The following is a 20,852-nucleotide window of genomic DNA, read 5'->3' on the forward strand; positions in this document are numbered from 1 at the left end:
ACACAGGGCAGTTGTTGGTACCAACTACAACCCATCGCGTTGTCCTGATTAATGTGTTTTCTCTCCAAAACCTTGCACTCCCCAAATGAGTCTAAAGCCAGAGTTATTCTTAGATATCCCTTCCTGGCAGACAGTGAGGAGGTCCCACAGTTGCTCTGCATCTCTGGCAAATCTATCTAGAATAGCGTGTACACCTTTGATCCTCAGGTCTTAAGATGGATAGAGGGAAAAAGGGACTATAATGAAAAAGGTCACCAATTCTCTAAGGGTCAAAAGGTGGAGATGAAGTCAACTAAATCTAACAGAGTTCGGCAAACGGAAAGCAGATAAGAAAATGCTGCAGGAAGAAGTCAATTATTGGAAGCAAAAGATGAAAAGACAAGAAGTGTGTTCTTGAGGAGTTTGGAATGGCTGATTTTCGGAACTTTCTCATGGTCCAAGGACTGAGGAAAATCCTGGAGGAAAGTATCCGAGGATCCATGATGCTGAGGGTCAGGCTGGTGGTGGTGGATGTGTTGTGCGTGACCCACTCCTGCAGATGCTTCCTTTAGAGAAGTCTATCGCCTCTCAGACAACCCATTCCACAGACGCAAAGGTGCTGTTGCTGTGCTCAGTTGAAACCTATGATTAGACACGGGGAGAAGGGGTCAGACTTGATGAAGGATCTGCTGATATGACCGTGGTTGTCATTTCATATCTGATGGCCCTGCGAGGCCAGCAGGAAGTGTGGGGATTCCGGGAACCACTGTTAATCAAGTGCATCCTCGGACAACACGTATTCCTGTTAACACTGTATCATGCTTCCTATGCTCCCTTCTTTTCGTATGTTACCTATTTGATTCTCAGTTATCCTGTGAAGTAGGTACTGTTATCTACCTGAGGGCAGCATGAGGCACTGGTAGAAACTGGAGGACAGAGGCAGGGACAATCCACGGTACTTCTTCCCCTCTCTGCAGTTAGGTTCATCATGGTTAGTGTACTACATTGCTGGTTTTAGAAATCTAAAGTAAAAGCCCTCACATAGGTCCAAGATGATCCAGAAAACATTCATATTTGGAAAGATTTCAAGTCCGCCTTGGTACTACATTGAAACAGTACCTGCTTTTACTGCTTTTACATTGAAACAGTACCTGCTTCTGTCATGCTTAATTCTGCTGAGCTTCTGTAGCGTGTTCAAATGTCCTTGGAATTTTCCTCGTGACTCTTTGAAGGATCACAAAAAAAAAAAGCATGTTGGCTGCAAATGTGTTCATCGCCTAAGAAACATCTGAGGGAGAAAACATAAGGTTCAAAGAAAGGAGGACAAACACATGTCATTCTCTGGTTTCACAACCACTTTTCTATTTAGAAATAACATTTATCGTGTTTCCAGTTTGATAATTACAAGGAGTACAGCAGCAGATATGAAAGAGTCCTCTTTTCAGGGCTGGAGGTGCCTGTACAGATGACTTAACTGAGTGTGAACGTGGATATTTAAAGAAGCCTAATGGGGTGCAGGTGGAAGACACGTCTGGATTGGAATTGTTGGAGAAAGGGGAATATGAAGATAAGCTGGAACTAGGAAACAGAATTTCCTACTGGAAGTATTGTCACTCCTAATAATTTTGGTGTTTATTAGTAAAGAGAGAGAATAGATATTGGGTGGGCAGCTAGCAGTTATTCTCGCAATAGTACAATAGGACACAACAAAAAAATCATGGAAATGGTACATTAATGACTAGAGTGCGGAAAAACTACTATTCAGGAATCAAATGTTCATGGATATAACATTAGGAAGAAATGAAAAGGGGGAAATCCCTGAGCAGAGCCTATTCTAGCTTAGAGGTTCACTTGGGCAGACACACCTTTATTCAGGTTACCTCTTTTCAACAACAAACATTTATCATAGTATCGTAGACACTGACAAAATGGTTAAAAAATAAAGGGCTATGATCCAGTGTCAGAATGAGTTATGTGCGCCAGGGGAATCCCAAAGAAGGTTGGGCATCAGAGTCTCCAGAAAAAGTTATAAAAATAGGGATGGAGAGTCTCAGTCGCTAGATATCAGAATTCAGTGGATTTGGAATTCAAGAATCTATAGTTTTAATGAGTGCTTCATTGATACTGAGGCAGGAAATCCAAGGGTCTGATCTTTGGAAATCACAGATAGAAAATGAGTGCTATGTAAATGATGAGTGTGGTAATGGTCAGTGACATTTATTGCAGATATTCTCAAAAACTAGTAAGCACAAGTCTTAACGAGGGCCCTGCTATAAATGCAGATTCCTGGTTTCATCCCCAACCCTTTGGAATAATTTAAGTCTAGAAGGGACAGACAACTGAATTTGTAACTAACAGCCCAGATGATTCTGAAGCAGACCAAATTGCAGAAATTTGTGATCTGCACACAAAATTTTGAGAAACACCGATTTTTGAGAACTTACTCTTTGCCGGGCCCTGGCAAAGAAATAATGCGTATAAGCCATTTATACACATTATCTGATTCCATCCTTCTACTAGTCATATGGGAGAGGAACTTTGATCACCTCCATTTTACAGATGAGGAAAGTGAAGCATGGAGAAGATAAGGAACTCATTCAAGATCACACCGCAAATAGCTGAGCTGACTTGTGGACGAGAACTGTCGGACAGCAAGATTTATGTTCTTCATACTAGATTGCCTCCTTGCTTCCAGAAGGTCAGAGAGAGAGAGAGAGAGAGAGAAAGAAAAAAAAAAACAGTATCTTCCCAGTTGGGGCAGGTTTTATGAGGGTATTTAAACTAAAGTAAGATAAGTGGACTTTGGAATTTGTCACACACAAATTCTGAGATTTCTCTAATGTGAAATTGCTTTGCTTTTGTTTTAGTTATAAAACGTTAATAGGTCCAACTGAAAGCAAACGTGTTGATACCATGTTTCCCCAAAAATAAAACTTGGCTGGACAATCAGCTCTAATGCATCCTTTGGAGCAAAAATTAATATAAGACCTGATCTTACATTGTGTTAGATAAGACCCGGTCTTATAGTAAAATAGGACCGGGTATTATATTAATTTTTGCTCCAAAAGATACATTAGAGATGATTGTCGGGCTAGGTCTTATTTTCGGGGAAACATGGTATTTCTTTCATATTGTAAATAGTGCTATGATATCTGACACTATTGTTATGATGTATAATAATTGAATAGCTGTTAGACCAGGCCATGACTTTAGAAAATGCTGATGTGTGGTGTTGTGCCCAGACACTCCCTACATTGTAACAGCCTCTTCCTTCAAAGAACACTTGGCTTTCTCCTTTGAAGGATAAACATTTTGAAGGATAAATATCATAAAATGAGGGGAACATCAACAAGGAAACCCACAGACACACCCAGGGAAAACAAAACAGGATACTGAAGCAGAGACTTTTTGGGTAAGAACTTGCTCCTTTTGGATTTAGTGATAATGTCAGCTGCCTTTCAAAAGACAACTGTGTACAAAATTATGAATTTCTGCTTCATACTGGTATCCCTTTAAAGGCCGTGTTTCCTGGGCGTTAGAGAAAGAAAGTCTGTAAGTCAAAGATAACTTGTTTACCAAACAGTGACTGTAATTGAAGTGGCCCTTTGGAGTTAATGCAAGTATAGAATAGCTTTCGCCACCAGACTGAGAGGAGTCTAATTTAATTACCTGTGCATGTCACAGATTAGAAGCAGCCTTTCATCTGTTTCTCGAAGCTGAATATGGACAATTCACACTCACACCTAGTGAAGGGAATAGGAAATTGGAGCTATGGATGGCAAAAGAATGTCCGAGAGAGCACATAGGCCCCTTACAGCATTTATTGGGGGCCTTTGACAACTCCCCATATGACTTCCGTCCTTCTGAGTTCAGTCAGAATCTACTGAAAGCCCCTATGTCCCAGATATTATGAAGGTACCATACATACCTAGATAAAATATGGAACCATGAGGACATCAAGGACAGGCATCCCACACAAGATGAGATTTCCCAGAGGCTGATTTGTCTAAAATTAAAAGTATGAAAATTAATAAACAGAAGCCTCATTTAAAATGGAATCTGGAGGCTAGTAGAGAGAACTCGCATGCACATGTCACTCAATGCACATTACTGACCCCAACAGGAAGAGATGTACCCTCTGTCTCCCACAAGAAGTTACTATTTTGCTACCTCAGCAGAGGAAGAAAAGATTCCTTCTTGCCCGGTAACAGCTCAGCCAATGGGAGACTGCCAGAACTCAGCCAATGAAAAGTCACCACACCTTCGAATTTTCAGTTTCCTCTAATAGACTCCTCATTTACAACAGCCCCTCCCAAGTCCATAAAAGAGTGTTCCTCTCCTTTGTTTCTCTGGATTTGTGTGTTGCTTACTTTTAGACTGCATGTCCTGAATTGCAATTCTTAGCTGTTCTCAAATAAACCCATTTTGCTAGAGAAATATCTGGCTGTCTATTTGTTTAAGGTCAACAGAGGGAATAAGTAAGGGGGTAGGAATAGGTAACATGTTAGGGACAGAGGATTATAATGGAGACTTTTGTCGTTTGTGAGAGCTGTGTTTCAATAATTCTGAGAGTCCCTAATTCTTAAAGCCACTGTGTATAAATTTTCTTCAATAAAGTTCAGTTTTCCAAGAAAGATTACTAATTATATCTTTCCCTGTCCCTTCACTTGTATCACCTGCACAAGAAGTCACTTTTTTGGTATCCACGTTTCATATAGACACAGAGATGGTTTTCCTTCAAGAGAGCCACTAACTAGGTCACACATGGACACACACACACAGAGTTTTGAGGATGGAAGCTGCTCTTAGCCAGTGTCTCTCAATAGCTAATACCCACTCTCATACCTCAGCCTTTAGTTAATGTAGGTCACTCTTGCATTTTAGTAGAATGTTGGAGCCTTTGAGGAACACGAGGGACTCATCAAAACCTTGTATGTTACATCTGTAAATGCCTTTGCAGCAACAGTGTTTGTGTGTGTCGTGTATTTCTCAAAGGTAGTGCTCATTAGTTAATAGCAAACTGGCAAACAGTGGGCCAGATGTCTCGCTTGCAACTATATTTTCCTTGGTCTTCATATTGTTTACTTTTTAATTTTTTTATTACAGAAAAACTTTTAAATTTACATAAAAGACAAAAACAATAATGAATCTCCACGTTCCCCTAACTCAGTTTTAATAATTGTCAACATTTTGTCCATCTTATTTTCTCCATCTACTATTTTGAGGGGAGAGGGTGGGAGAGAACATGCTGGAGCTTTTAAAATAAACGTCGAACTTCATCACTTCATTCCATACTTTATTATTTATTTATTTATTTGAATGAGTTGCCAACTGAGGTAGGCAGAATAATGCCACCCACCTCCCGAAAGAAAGATGACCACATCTTAATACTCAGAACCTGTGGATATGTTGGCTTACATGATAAAAGGAACTTTACAGTTGTAATTAGGTTAAGAATCTTGAGATGGTGAGATTACTGTGGGTTATCTGGGTGACCCAATTTAATCCCATGCATAATCTGATGGCCCTGATAGTAGGGAGGCAGGAGGGCCAGAGTCAAGAGAAGGTAATTCGGTGACAGAAACAGAGGGAGAACAGGCAATGTGATGTGGGGCCCTGAGCTAAGGAATGTAGGCAGCCTCTAGAACCTGGAAAAGCCAAGGAAAGGGATTCTCCCCTAGGGCCTCCAGAAGGAAGCAGCCCTGCCGACATCTTGATTTTCAGACTTCTGACTGCCAGAACTATAAGACAATAAATACCACTTTTTTTGTGGTGTTTTCTTAGAGCGGCAATAGGAAATGAATATATTCTTTTAAAAGTAGGGAAAATTTACATTCAAAACACAAATTTATGGCTTCTTTTGAAAGATTGGAGATTTGGTGATGCTGTGCCCACCGGCTTTTCTGATAATGATAGGGTGATGGTAAGCTAATGTTGAAAAGAAGCTACCCCAAAAGTGGGAATTTTTTTTCTTATATCTGGTCTTCCGTAGTCTCTGAATTTGTGACTCCTTATCTAGAAGACTCTATGGTTAATACAGCCACTATAACATTGCTGAAAGCATGTGTTTTGAATCTAGTGGTTTCTAAGCCATGAACTGGAAGGGTCAGGAGCCGCTTAACTTTCTAGTGGTGCAAATATCTAGAAAAGTTTGATATTAATAGTTACAAATATCCAAACACATTTTTATAACCATATAGTCATCTGATATATGATGCTAAACATATGTGGTTGATTTAAAACTGCATAGCACATTAAGTTGGACTTCACTACCTCAGAATTTGCAAACATTTGTACTGGGATGAGCACCATCCACAAAGAATAAGGTTTTTTAAAGTAACAAAAACATGCAAATTAAACTTATAGTCTAATGGAAGGTTTCATCACCTTTAGAGGACAAACTATGCTTCATTTACTAACTCTTTAATTGTGCAATGAAGAGTAAATATAACAGACTAATTTTGCCTCAGCTACTTGTTATAAATAGAAATATCCTTTAGCGAACAGCAGACTAAGGGTTATGAGTCATTTACACCTTAGTCTTGAATTACTTTAATCAGATGTGAGACTTGGGGAATAACGAGCTTTGATTATTCAGAGGGGAATTTAGGAAGTTGGATTAAACTGATGTCTGGCTAGAGTGAAGCCCCACGTGCCAGAAGGTGGGAAAGAAGAACAGGAATGAAGGACCCCAAGGAGAAACATAGCCCCCTGCCCAGCTGCACAGAACCGAGCCCAGGGCACTCCAGCCAGCCGGAAACATTACTGCTGAGCTCCCAGCTGTCTTCCCTCCTACCTCTCTCCTCATTTTCCCACATCATCCCCCTTTTCCTTTCTTATGGGAGGCAGCTTTGTGATCTGGAAATAGCGCAACTGTGAAGTCAAGAAGGCACATTAGTGGCTTTGCTACTCTAATTATGTAACCTTATCCAGTACATGACCTCTCCGAACCAGTTTCTTCTGGAAAATAGTGATAATAATAAATGCCTCCAAGTGTTAAAAGGATATGGATATGCTGAAGGGAGAAGAAACATAGCATGGTGTTTGTATTGCTTCTTAGGGCTCCATAACAAACTACTACAAATGTACTGTGTCACAGTTCTGGGTGCTAGGAGCCCAAGATGCATGTATCAGCAGGGGTAGTTCCTTCTGACGTCTGTGAGGGAAAAGCTGCTCCATGCTTCTCTCCTAGGTTCTGGTGGTTTGCTGGCAAGCTTAGGCTTTATGCGCCTTGTAGATGCATTACCCTGATGTCTGCCTTCATTGTGTGTGTCTGTGTCCAAATTTCCCGTTTTATAAGAACATCAGTCGCATTAGATTAGGGCCCACTGTATTCCAGGACAACCTTAACTTAACTAATTACATCTGCAATGACCATATTTCCAAAAATCGTCACTTTCAGGGATTAGGACTGCAACATATTAATTTTGGGAAAGGGGAGACACAATATACCCTTAATCGTGCTCACCACAGTGGAGGTGCTCCAAACATATTTACTCCCCCAGACTTCTCCTCCCTTGATAAAGAGAATTCTTTTCCTGTCATGTAGATGCTTAAAGCGTCAGATTTAAATGATTCAAAACCCAACATGTCATGTTCTCTGTAAACCTTTCTCCTTCTAACGTACTACTATTTTTAAGAGACCCAAAGATAGAGCAAACCCCAAGTTATCCTGACCTTACGCAATTATAATATTGTATAATTCAGGCAGGTTCACGAAATTGAAATTTGCTTGTCTCAGAAAACATTGAGCTGAGCAAATCAGTAAACAAGGTGAAAAGGGAATGTTTACAGGTTTACAAGAAGAAATCACTCTGAAGCTTGCTAAGAAATTCATTTGCATACAAACAGCAGGTCTCCATTTCAAAGAGCTGGTGTTTTGAAGTGGTCCAAAGGAAGTGGCCATGTCCTGGGGGGAAACCCAGGATGTTTCCAGTTGAGCCAAGTCACTACGGGGGGTGACAAATAAAATCTTTTGACTCTAAACAGAATGGTTGGTGAGACAGCCTTCTAGGAGCTGAGGCTCACTAATGAGAAAAGGGACTGACAGGATAATCTGGTCCAGATCCAGAAAGATGAGTGAGGGAAAGAGTTTAATGGCCACGGAGCCAGGGCTTCTCTAGAGGGAAGGAGAAAATTAGCTGTAGAAACGAATGTAGGAAGGGAAATGAGGTGGCAGTTATTTGAAGTGGGCATGTCAAGGGGGGTCACACAGCAGAATCCAGTTTGGGGCCCAGGATTCTCCCAGAATGCTGAGTGCTAAGCAGTTGAGTAGGATTTGGATAATGATACTACTCACCTTTTCTCTTTTCTGAGGTCCCCATCCGAGAGCAAGAGTAAATGATGTACTAAAGGGAAACAAGAAAAAGAGCACATTTTTAGTAGCTGAGCAAGTGCCCAATAAGTCCTCATGCCAAACTCTGATAAATGTCAAATTATATAGAACTTGGCCGAAGTGATACATGGTGCCTTCTGTGGCTTCTCTTGAAGCTTGGATGCTTGCCTATGGAAGTCGATCAGGTGAACCAAAATGACCATTCTGCCCCCAAGGTGAGTCTGGCACATGCATTCCTCTCATGCAGATAAAGATTTGGGTAATGATGACAGACACCCACCCTTGACACACGTGATAATGTCTGCTATTAAAAGAGGTGCAAGGACATTTCCTTGATCTGAACAATTAGAGTAATAGCACCTCTTTCCTCGGAGGAGGCGTTGCTAGATTGAGGTGGACCAAAGGGCAGAAAGAGGGGCATAGGGTGGCACTCGTCCTCCCTGTGATATGGAGTAGGCTGCTCCCGCAAAGCTGTCATTCTCCTTTTCCAAAGGCAGAGAAGGGCGTAGGCTGGAAAATCCTGCGAAACTTAACGAGGCCTAGGCTCCCGTGGATGGATCTGGCTCTTCCAACGTACGAGCCCAACTTGACTGCTTTTAGCCTGGACTCGCAGTAACACAGACCAAGTGACCCAAGTAGAATCCAACACACTTTTTAAAGCAAGAGGAGACCGCAGGATCACTGCCTGGAATGTGTCTTAGATTGTTGTCATTTGGAAGCGCTGCCTCTTAGCAGTAAGCAAATGAGGCACCATGTGGAAAGGGCAGGTTCGTGTGTTTGAAATGCGATACGTCGTGATGGCGCCTTGACCAGCATCACTTGGCCTCCTCTGTCCGTGATGCTGTGTGACGAGAGAAGATTCGAAGTCCTGGCAGTGCAGTCATCGCTTTGGATATGTGTGATCTGCCCTAAGGTTGGCTGTATTATGAAATCCCGGGGACCAACGCATCGTTTTTAATAGAGCCGTCAAAGGCCTCTGGTAAAGCACGTCAGCATCTGACCCGCATACTCAGTAAATAACTTTTAAAAATCAACTCCATGTCTCCCAGTGTTCAAAGGGAAAAAGAGAACTGAAAAGGTAGTGGGCTCTGACCACTGTCTTACGATTGATTCCTTGTCTTTACCCCCCGAGCCCTCTCAAAATTCATGTCCACTCGGGATCTCAGAACGTGATGTGGTTTGGAAATAGGGTCTTTGCAGATAGAATTAGCTGCGTTCATACTGGAATAGGGTGGGCTCTAAATCCAATAACAGGTGTCTTTATAAGAAGGCCACATGAAGACAGACAGAAGGCCATGTGACAAGGGGGGCAGAGATTGCAGAGATGCAACTTCAAGCCACAAAACACCAAGGGACAGTGGTAGCTCGCGGAAGTTAGGAAGAGGCAAGGAAGGATCCTTCCTTAGAGCATTTAGAGGGAGCAGGTCCTGCTAATACCTGAGGTGATTTATCTATAACCCAGACACCACAGTCTCACCATGCCAACTTATATGTTGATGATGAACCTGGAGCTTTATTATGTATAGTTTACAGAAGTCCAGAACCAGTTTTAGAATTTGGCAGCAGGGAACAAGCCTGATATTGGGGACCGCTGCTGTTGGCTGATGGGAGGGTTAGCATATAAAAATGTTACCCACTTTAAGTGTGACCCAGTCACACTCTATTTTTCATTCCGTATTTTTCACTGTTTCTCTAACATTTTTCATCATCGTCTTGACATCCATCACGTCTGCTCCCCACTTTGAGCCACCCTTGGGTTCCACCTGTGATGTAGGTGCCCAACAATTTGGGAATTGTGTGAGAGGAGAGAGAGTGATCAGTCTTTGGAAGCTGAGCCTCCCACAGAACCTCATTCTGAACCTTTTCTTTTTCTAGCCTTCTCTCACGTTCTCCTTTGCCTTCTTTTCCTTTGCATGCAGGTGTAGATGTCCCGTCTGGCTCCCAATTGCGGGTCCGTGGGGTTCTCAGGGCTGGCTAGAAGACAGTAGTAGGTTAAGTGGGACTCACTTAGCACGTTCCCTGTGGCCACATTTCTGCTTGTTCCTCTTCTTTGGGTAAAAGTGAAGGTGATCTCTATCTGTCTCTCTGAGAGTTGGTGCAAGGATTCATTATCTTATGTCTGTAGAGCATTTGAAAGTTGATAACTTCTAATTAAATTATCACTCTGGTAACTTGTCCTTTGTTCTAAATACCTCGAATCCTGAAGTGAAAAGGTTTCAATTAAAAAGTTATCCAGATCACCATGATCTCCAACACAAAAGTTGTGATTGAACTTCCTTGGTGAACATTTTTCACTCTGCTATTAGTCACTCCCCCTATATCTAGACCTTCCTACCTGCTCAGCATAGCTGGAAGAAAGTGTACTTGTGGTGTGTGATGGGGAGAGTTTCATATTTCCAGTATCTGACAAAGGGGAAGTGCTTTATATACTCTGTCTCATTGAATCCTCCTAAAACAGGCATAGGAGACCATTATTAGCATGTTGCACATCAATGAACAAGAGCTCACAGCAGTTAAGTAGTCATGTGTTGCTTGATGATGGGGCTATGCTCTGAGAAAGGTGGCATTTGGCACTTTCGTCATTGTGCGAACATAAGAATGCATTGACACAAACCTAGATGGTCTCCTCCACACCTAGGCTATAGGGTATAGCCTACTGCTCCCAAGGCATGTAGGCATGTTACTGTGCTGAATATGGTAGGCAATTGTATTATAATCTGCGTTACTGCATAATGATGACTACTACATCACTAGGTGATAGGAATTTTTCAGCTTGATTATAGTCTTATGAGACCACCATTGTGTACAGAGGTCGAACAATTAAGTACGCGAACTCAACCTAGAAAAGGTGCTACATACTTCATTGCTGAATATCACTCCGGTCACCTTTGAAGTATTCCCCTTGGGAAGCTATGCATTCCAAGGGAAGCTATGCCAGCACCTAGTCCACCCTTCAAAGCAATGTGGGAACTCTTTCTGTAATGGTGATCAAAATGTCTTCCTTTCAATATTTCCTTTATCTTCAGGTAAAGAAAGAAGTCATTGGGGGCCAGATCAGGTGACTAGGGACAGTGTTCCAATACAGTTATTTGTTTACTGGCTAAAAACTCCCTCACAGGCAGTGCCATGTGAGCTGGTGCATTGTCATGATGCAAGAGCCATGAATTGTTGGTGAAAAGTTCAGGTCGTCTAACTTTTTCACGCAGTCTTCTCAGCACTTCCAAATAGTAAACTTGGTTAACTGTTTGTCCGGTTGGTACAACTTCATAATGAATAATCCCCCTGATATCAAAAAAGGTTAGCAACATCGTTGCAAAAAGTTTGTGAATTTAATGGTCAGACCTCATATGGTCCATCGTTGAACATAAGGTCGTTACGTGATACAGGACTATAATCTGTTCAGCTCTCTCAGCTAAGAGGTAGCAAAGCCAATTCTTTTGAAGACATTTGGTTTTGGAGACATTGCTGTTTGTCTCCAAAGACGATGAGCTCTTCCTGCCACCCTGTGCTCAGGTAGCAGATAGAAAATAAGTACAATGGGAAGAGAGTTGGCATGAGGGGAGAAAAACAGACCCACACGTTGTGTTTTTTTTTTGTCCTCTGAAGAGAGTCCACTGAACAAAGAGATGGAAAGCAAGAGTCCCAGTAACTAAAGCAATCCCAGCCTAGTAGCAGGGAATTTTAACCTGAACAAGATGATTTCGAAGTTGGACATGCTGTTAGCAATAGTTTAGTCTTACATCTTCCCTTTGGCAGATTAGACCCATAAGGCAAATAATTCTTGCCCAGCTCTTTAATTTGACATTCACTTATTCTTACTCTAATGCAGTAGTAAGAATAGCTAACATTTTTGAAGGCTTGCTTGCTTATTGAATACAAGACTGTTTTTAAGCTCTCTCTATGTATTAATTCATTTAATCCTTGCAACACTGCCTAAGAGGCAACGCTATTATTCTTGTTTCTGAAAATCCCTACCAAAAAAGGCACTGAAAGGTTCTGACTAAAACCGTCTCTTTGAATGTAATCTGCAGATTCTAAGTATTTTAGAGGAGCTGAGGTCAGCAGTTTTCAAACTGTATTCCAATGGTTCTAGGAACCCCACTCAGAAGTGTGGGAGGTAATAGGATAAAGACATAAGGTTGCCACCCCCTACAAACGCTCTTTCAATTGTTTTACATTTTGTTCTATGGCTTGTGATTTAATCTGATCAGAAGGTCCAAAGAATTTTAAAAGTTTGGGAAGCCTCTGAACTAGATGGCTTATGAGACCTCTCTGAAATCGAGGATTCAATCTACTTTCCTCAATTCTTGTTTTGTTTTTTAATTGAGTTATAATTGACATGTAACCATGTGTAAGTTTAAGGTGTACAAGATGTTGATTTCATATATTTCTATCTACTTCCCTCAATTATGACCAGTGTCTTCTTAATACCCTGTTACATTCTCCACGTCATTTCGTAACCCTTTTCTCTCGTGATCTGCAGAAATGATGATGGGGGCAGCATTCAGTACTCAGTTGGGTTTCAGAATAATTTCAGAAGTGAGTGTTCATTTCCCTGGTTCTGTCCCCTTCACCTTTTTCATTAGAAACCTGGTCAGTTTTTAAGAAACTGCTACAGCATGTGACGGCAGGAAGCCGGGGTTGACATGGAAGTCACGTTTTAATGAAATGTAGACACATCCCCAGAGCTGTTGCGTTAACAGGGGACAGTCTCTGGGTGCCGGGAAGTTTGGATGTATAATGGAAGTTGTCATTGAACGACAGCACAAATACTCAAGCCTGAAGAAAAGTGTTCTTGAAAGGCTTTGCAATAGGACACTCCCATGGCCCAACATATGTTTTTGACAACCAGCACTTCAATGTGAAATGTTTCTCCTTGGGAAGCCGGTTGTCCTCATGGGCAGACTTTTACCTTCGAGCATTCCCATAGTATTCAAATGAAAACTGCACACGGGAATGGTGGAACATGTCCACGCTGAGTCTTCTCACAGCAGAGTTAACGTAGCCACCCAGGGCCCTTTCATAAACCGCAAACTTTTTTAGGGTCTTGGAATTATTCACACCTGTCTATACCACTTGGCACATGGGGGAGTTTACGATTCCACTATTAGAAGGGTCTGCATTGCACTATTGGCATTTCCTGTGGAGGTTTCTTTTGCAAACTTAATACTGTTTTTGAGGAATGATGCTTACTTGTGTTCACATTGAAATGATGGGTTCCAAAGTTAATGAATCAGATCTGACTAGGTAAGTAAGATAGGCACTTTGGGAGGATCATTTGTAGCTTCTCCAGTCCTATTTAATAAGCTGGAAAAGTAATTTACTAGGTTTAATGTAGAGGCTGGAAAAAATTTATTCCAAACTCCCCAAACACTTTATGCCTTGGGATCATAGCTTATTCACCTTGTAGGGTCTGGTGTATTGCCTTCTCTAACAATTTATTTTGGCCTCCTGAAATTGCATTTCTTCTGTTGGAAAAAGCAAAAGGCTAAAGCCGGATTTATTTTTTAATATGCGCAACGCACAAAGGGACAAGTAGATTGGGCAGTCATTCACATTCTAGTATAAATAGCTTCACAGAAGATTTCTTCCTTTTAGAAAGGGAGGTTTTACTTGGAATTGTTAAGGGGGAGAGAGGGCATTTAAAAAATAAAGATGATCATTGTGCAATGAATTCTTCCTGGGAAAACTTTGGAAAATATGCAAGGAGAATGAATTGAAATTGTTAGCCCCAAAGATATTCTGGGTTTGCCTTATAATTTTTCCCAAGGAAAGTCAGTACTTTGTTGTATTGTTACCATTTCCAAAAAATACCTTTTTTGGATAAGTTTAGAAATCAGTGAGTCTGCCACAGTTATCCCACCCTAAGTTTCACTGAAGGCCTTCTCGTCTGCCAGGTGCCATGCTAAGCACCTTGCATGCAGGCTCATTTGGTCTCCACTGTAGCGTTCCGAGGTTCGTGCTCCTTAGGTTCTAAATGGTGCTTATTCTGCACCATGCTAAGCATTTTAGATGTTTTAACTCAATTTTCACAACAACCCTCTGATATAAGTACTGTTATTTCCCCATTTTACAGATACAGAAACTGAAATATAAAGAGATTAGCTGACTTGCCCCAGATTCCACAGCCAGTAAATTGTGGAGCTATGATTTATGTTCAGGTATTCTAGCTCCAGAGTCAGCACTCTTAACCACTGTTGTGTATGATGTTATCTTTATCAGGGAGAAAACAGAAGCACAGAGAATAATAACTTACCCAAAGTCACACAGGCAATAAATAACGGGGCAGAGATCAGACTCAGGCAGCCTATAAAATACGTAACCGACAGAGCTCAAACTTATACCATCTCCTCAACTTTGACCATTCATTCCTAAAGCCACACACACTTACTTACACCTCAATACAGATTTCACTGTGGCACGTAAGAAAAGGTAACAATAAGAATAGAAAGGGTCACCTGAAAAAACAAACAAAACAATAGAAAGGGAAGAAATTAGCTTTATCATTTAGCTTACTGGCTAGTTTAATGCTGAATGGATTTTGGACATTGGTTTGCACTGAATTAATTGCTAACATCAAAGACAACTTTCACCTTATCTAGAGCAGTGCTTCTTAATCTTTAATGAGCATAGGAATCACCTGAAGTTCTTGCTAAAATGTAAATTGTGATTCAATAGGTCTGAGATGGGCCTGAAAGTCTGCATTTGCTTGTAGCCAGCTCCCAGGTCATGCCGATGTCTCGGAACATGATATGGTCCATGATTTGAGTAGCAAGGATAGAGCATTGAGCTTTTCCATACTGAGCATCAAAATGTATCCCAGAGTTCCAGTTGGAAGGAGGGCATTTTCAAAGATAGAAGACCATTTAGGGAGGTGAGGTATCAACACTAGGGAGGAGGAGAGCTCATGAGATACGATCTGAGCTACACAGGCTCCCAGAATTGGAAGGCACTTTCAGGGTCGTCTGGCCCAGTCATCCATGTGATGTCTGAATCTTCTCGTATCCCTGCCAGGTCATCTCACTCCTTGAGTTAAAGGATGATCTGCGATGAATAGAACTAAACATTCACTAGAACAAGAGAATTTCAAGATAGTGCCTGAATCACAAAAACACAAACAATCTAAAGACTAGGGAAAGAAGCTGTGATGTCTCCGACTTGTTCAGACACACATTTGCCTGACTTTTCAGAGGCTTTGGAATTTTATTCCAAAGCTTTTAAACCTTCCCATTTCATAACTGAAACAACACATTCTACCAGAGAACCGGCTGGGAGTGCTTAGTGCCCCAACCATCTACGTCCCACTATGAAATAAAGACCGCAGTGCTGACTGGCAGGTGAGAAACAGTGACAGTTGTTTGGCAACCTGGCTGCTTCTTGGCTAATTGACTATACATATTCCAGGGCCTTGAGGGATGATATGTCCGAGGATCAAGAATCATGTGACCATGAATGGTTTCTTCTCATTTTAATCTGACAACCTGAACCAAAAGATGTTCTTATTATTGGGTCTTCTCACTGGGGAAATGCCATCTTCTACTTTCCAGTCACTCTTTTCTCAGGCTGTTGTTTACCAGTTCTCTGCTTTCTGTTTCAGGTGCCCGGGGAGGGCGAGAAACAGTGGAAACCAGCCCTGGTTGTGCTGACTGAGAAGGACCTTTTAATCTATGACAGCATGCCACGGAGGAAGGAAGCCTGGTTCAGCCCAGTTCACACGTACCCTCTGCTTGCTACCAGGTAGCCAGGGCTTTGTGGTTGGGTATGACATGTTTGTAGTTCGAAACTATTTTAGTCAATTATCGTTATTTCAACACCTTATATTACTGCTTACTGTTGCAACAGGAGATGGGATTTCTTCCAGAATATAGCCACCTGGTTTTAGCCAGATAGATTAATGATCAATTATAGCCAAACACAGGGCAACACAGAGACAAAGAACAAACTGCTTATCCAACAGGAAGGAACAGTGACATCTGTGAGATGGTCCCAGCCGAATTACCTTCCTGGGTCTCTATCCTATCCCCTGTGAGATGAACTATGCCCATGTAGTGACAGTCTTGAAGTTCAGGTGGAAAGAATTATCCATCAAGGGCTATCACTTGGTGGCACAAAGAATGTCATATGGGAATGTCCCACGGGGCTTTTTTAAAGCTCGTTCAGCATGAGGGACCCTCTAACAGGTTCTTCCTCAGTTGTGTCATGCTGCCTATGGAAGTGGGACTGCCAGGATCTGTCTGCTTCTCAGGACCTTCAATGCACATTTATTGTTCATGTGCCTTATTATCTCTCATTTTTTTAAAAAGATTTTATTGGGGAAGGGGAACAGGACTTTATTGGGGAACAGTGTGTATTTCCAGGACTTTTTTCCAAGTCAAGTTGTTCTCCTTTCAATCTTAGTTGTGGAGGGTGCCGTTCAGCTTTAAGTTGTTGTCCTTTCAGTCTTAGTTGTGGAGGGCACAGCTCAGCTCCAGGTCCAGTTGCTGTTGCTAGTTGCGGGGGGCACAGCCCACCATCCCTTAGGGAAGCTGAACTGGCAATCGTGTGGTTGAGAGGACACATTCCAACCAACTGAGCCATCTGGGAGCTCAGTGGCAGCTCAGCTCAAGGTGCCATGTTCAATTTTAGTTGCAGGGGGCGCTGCCCACCATCCCTTGCGGTACTCGAGGAGTTGAACTGGCAGCCTGTGGTTGAGAGCCCACTGCCCATGTGGGAATGGAATCAGCAGCCTTTGGCGTTAGGAGCATGGAGCTCTAACCGCCTGAGCCACCGGGCCGGCCCTGTGACTTATTATCTTAATGCATCAAATGCTCACCCCCTTCTTTGATGGCCTGTATCCTGAACACAAAAGCACATCAAACTGGAGTCTTGCCTCCAAGCAGCTGGCAACTCCCAGATCTGGCTTCTATCACCAGGTCTTCCTGTACGTGCTGTATGGTCTTCACAACTCCTACGTCTCCGTTTCTTTACCTAGAAGCTAGGCATGCGGACAGAAGGGTTGTGGCCTCCCTGCCCCAGTGCTCGGCAGTATTGGGCCCTTAAGTGTCTGTTGAATGAATTCTTAAACAATGTGGAACAAATTCTAGGAGGAGTTTGGTCCAACAGACAGAGCATAGTGGACTGAGGTGTGGGGCATCTGTCCTGAGCCAAAGATAGAAATAAGACAAATTCTGTGCTGGACGGACTGAGTTGGCCAAGCAGGTTACAGTCAAGGCTCAGGTGTAGGGAAGAGAAGGAGGCTCGGTGACAGAGCAAGAGGTAACACAAAATTGAAATGGTGGTAGTGAGCGGAGCTGAAACTCCTAAAAATTCCTCTTATTTCCACTCATGGTTGATTATGGAGACCAGCAAGGGTTGCCTGAAGATGGCAATTATTGGCCCCGGAGGTGAATAGAAGAATCCTTCAGGGGCCAGGAACCAGGCCTAGATCACTTAGACATTAAGCAAATAAATAAAAATCATATAAAAGAATAATTTAATTTTTGAGTCTCCTAAGCCTCAAAATCTTTGGCAGGCTAGCTATTAAAGTACTTTTGATGTTTACAATAAAACCTTAATAATCAGAACCCAAATATCCCAAAATGTTTGTATGAAGACTCAGGCTATATGTGAGGGTCCATTCAAATTCAGCCCAATCTCCGTCGCTTTCTACAATTTACATTGCAATCCTCTTCCATGGGCTCTGAGACCTTCCCCCAACCAAAAGCAAAGAAAGATTAGACCACACTCACTGCATTTACTAAGAAGAGAAACTGGATTCATGTCTCTTGGAATGATTTTCAAGAACACAAGTTTAAATCAGGTAGAGTTTCTAGGCAACTTGAAAACAAAACTTACCCGAAAGACATAGCTTCCTCACAGTTTCTGAGCATTCCGACTAACGAAGGCTGCCTTTTCATTTGTGCATGCTCTCACTCACTCATTCATTCAGGATTTCAAAAATTCAGTTCCTCCGTCAGAGGAGCCACATTTCAAGTCCTTTGCACTCGTGGCTGGTGGCCACCATTTTAGACAGCACAGATCTAGAACATTTCCATCATCACAGAAAGTTCAATTGGACAGCACTGCCCTAGCGCATAAATGATTACCTCAGAATTTGTCCTGATTCAGGCAAGTGACTGGACTTGCACAGTGTCACAGCAGTCCGTCCAATGCTCAGGCTGCCTGGTGGGATGTCCTCTTGCAGGCTTATCAGGCTGTCTGCACAAGCAGGCCTCCTGTGGGTCAGGTCAGTCCTGCAGAAAGTCGTGGATGTGAACCTTTAAGAGCAAAGCTGCAGAAGGGGGGACGGTGTGCAGACACAGTAAATGCCATCGGGGGAGATTTGGGGGGGTGGGGGGCACAGACTGTATCTGTTTCAGGCTCACAAGCCACAGGGATGCCAGGTCTGGATTGTGAGCAAAGCACATGAATGGCTGGAAACCATGAGTCTACCTCCAGTATGGAAACAGAAAATGGAAACCCCTTCAGTGCAAACTGTGCTCATTTAGAACAAAAAAGGTAGCATTAAAAAAAAAAAAGTTGGTATCTATCACCTAAACGTAAAGGAGATACAGAGGTTATACGTGACCTCCCAACTCACTGCCCTTTCCCAAATGACCCCGCTGGACCACTGAACTGCAAAAGAAAAATATGCGATTATATGTGTATATTAGCCCTATTAGCAATGATAAAATTAGGCCCATAATCATGACCCTGATCTCCAGCTGAGAGCCTATGAGGCAGAGTCTGTCCAAGATGTTAGGAGGACACTGGCTATTTATTCTTACTTCATCCCCTCGAGCTAGTAGGTAATTTGTTGCCTACTCCAGTGCAGCAGCCTAGAAAAGTAAGAGCTGGAGTTTCCATCCCAGTTTTCCTCCCACCAGGACAGTACTTAACCCCAGGCTGGTGACTCCCCCTCCCTCTTTCAGAATCATCTGTTAAACTCCCTCCAGGAATGCTTGTCTCCAAATCCCAGGGGACATAGTATACTTTGGGGAATTTTTTAATTAACCGTTTGGCTTGTGCATCAGTAAACCCTGGTTTGCATACATTGGTCATGGTGAGCTTCTCTCCATGACTCTGAAGATATGCCTAGAAAAAGACTTTTGGAAAGCAAACAACACGGAAAAGGACCCCTCCCTTTCCTGTTCTCCCTTTCCCCGCTAATCACGCTGGGGAGATGTACCTTTTTTGTAGCTCCAAGCTGGGCTTGTGAATGAGAAGTTGTGGATCAAGTTTCACCCTAGCTGAAGATTGAAAACTATTCTATCCTTGCAGGTAAACCCAGCTTTCTGAGGTGGGAGGCTGGGCTGAGGCTGTTCGTTTCTGCCAGAAGTGGTAGAAATCAAAGGGAAACTCTGGATCTTTCCATTATAGAGGTGACTCCAGAACTTCCACTGGCTTATTCCCTACCCAAATATTTACGTTCAACAAGTGACTCCTGCTTTTACTCCCCAGGTGTTCTGTACAGTCATCTGTACCACGGTGTCCTTCATATATGAGCATTTGGGCACATAGCCTGTCAGTAGCGTTATTTGTCTTCCAGTAGATTTTTCTAAGGGGCATTCTGGATCCAAGATGGCGAAGTAGACAAACATTGTGCCTACCTTCTTCCATGAACACATTAAAATTACAACTAAATTACAGAACAGTCAACCTGAGAACCATATGAAGTCTGGCTGAACAGAAGTCCTATAACTAAGAATATAAAGAAGAACCCACGTCAAGCCTGGTAGGAAGGGCAGAGATGCAGAATGCCTGGCCCCACACCTGCATGTGGAAGTTGAGAACTGAGAGGGTTAATTCAGCAGCAGAGGTTCCCCCAGGAAGAGCCAGGGACCCCAGCCCAGAGTACTGGTGCCAGGAAAGGAGCCTCATAACATCTGGCTGTAAAAAGCCGTGGGGATTCTGACCATTCAGGTGGGACAGAAGGCTGCAGGAAACCCAGACATCCTCTTAAATTGCCTGCACTCAGACTCACTCCCTTGCAGATACTCACCCCAGGGTGTGGTGGAGGGACAGTGACTTGGGGCATCCAAGACATATGGGGAGAGACTGAGTTGTGTAGCTTTAGAGCAAGGACTGAAGGGGCAGTCACCATTTTCCCAGTTAGAATCCTGGTCCTCTGCAGCTGGCAAGCAGGCACTGCCTTTCCTGTGTTGAGCCATCCCCACAGGCCAAATCTGAATATGAATTGGTCTGGTGAGCTCTGCTGCTCCACCCTGCTGACTTCCTGGGACCCTGCCCTACCCAAGTCCCCCAACACTGGAGGCACTTTTTTGGTGACCAGCCAGCCCCACCCACATTACACTATTTTCTTGCAAAACTATTGAGGTCCACGGGCCCTAGGAGGGCAGCAACTGGCCTCGGTGTACTCTGAGTCTTTTGCTGAGTAACTCCAAGCTCAACACTGGCACCAAAACAGAATCTACGTTAATCTGGTGAACACAACTCTTCCCACTCTAATGAATCCCTGAGACTCTGTCTCACCCAACTCGAGTACCACACGAGGCTTTACCAGTGGCTGAATTTTAAGGCAGCAGGCAGGTGACAGCAG

General features: G+C 42.8%; 1 protein-coding gene across 1 annotated transcript in view; it reads left to right on the forward strand.

Annotated features, from left to right (window-relative positions):
• The window catches only part of SNTB1 (syntrophin beta 1), a 212,786-nt gene that overhangs the window by 163,156 nt on the left and 28,778 nt on the right, over positions 1-20,852 (forward strand). The window contains exon 4 of the mRNA XM_081070731.1: positions 15,912-16,051. Within this exon, the coding sequence (XP_080926857.1) occupies positions 15,912-16,051 (140 nt within the window). The remainder of the gene's footprint in view (positions 1-15,911; positions 16,052-20,852) is intronic.

Source organism: Rhinolophus hipposideros, assembly GCF_964194185.1.
Source record: "Rhinolophus hipposideros genome assembly, chromosome: 13".
Taxonomy (NCBI): domain Eukaryota; kingdom Metazoa; phylum Chordata; class Mammalia; order Chiroptera; family Rhinolophidae; genus Rhinolophus; species Rhinolophus hipposideros.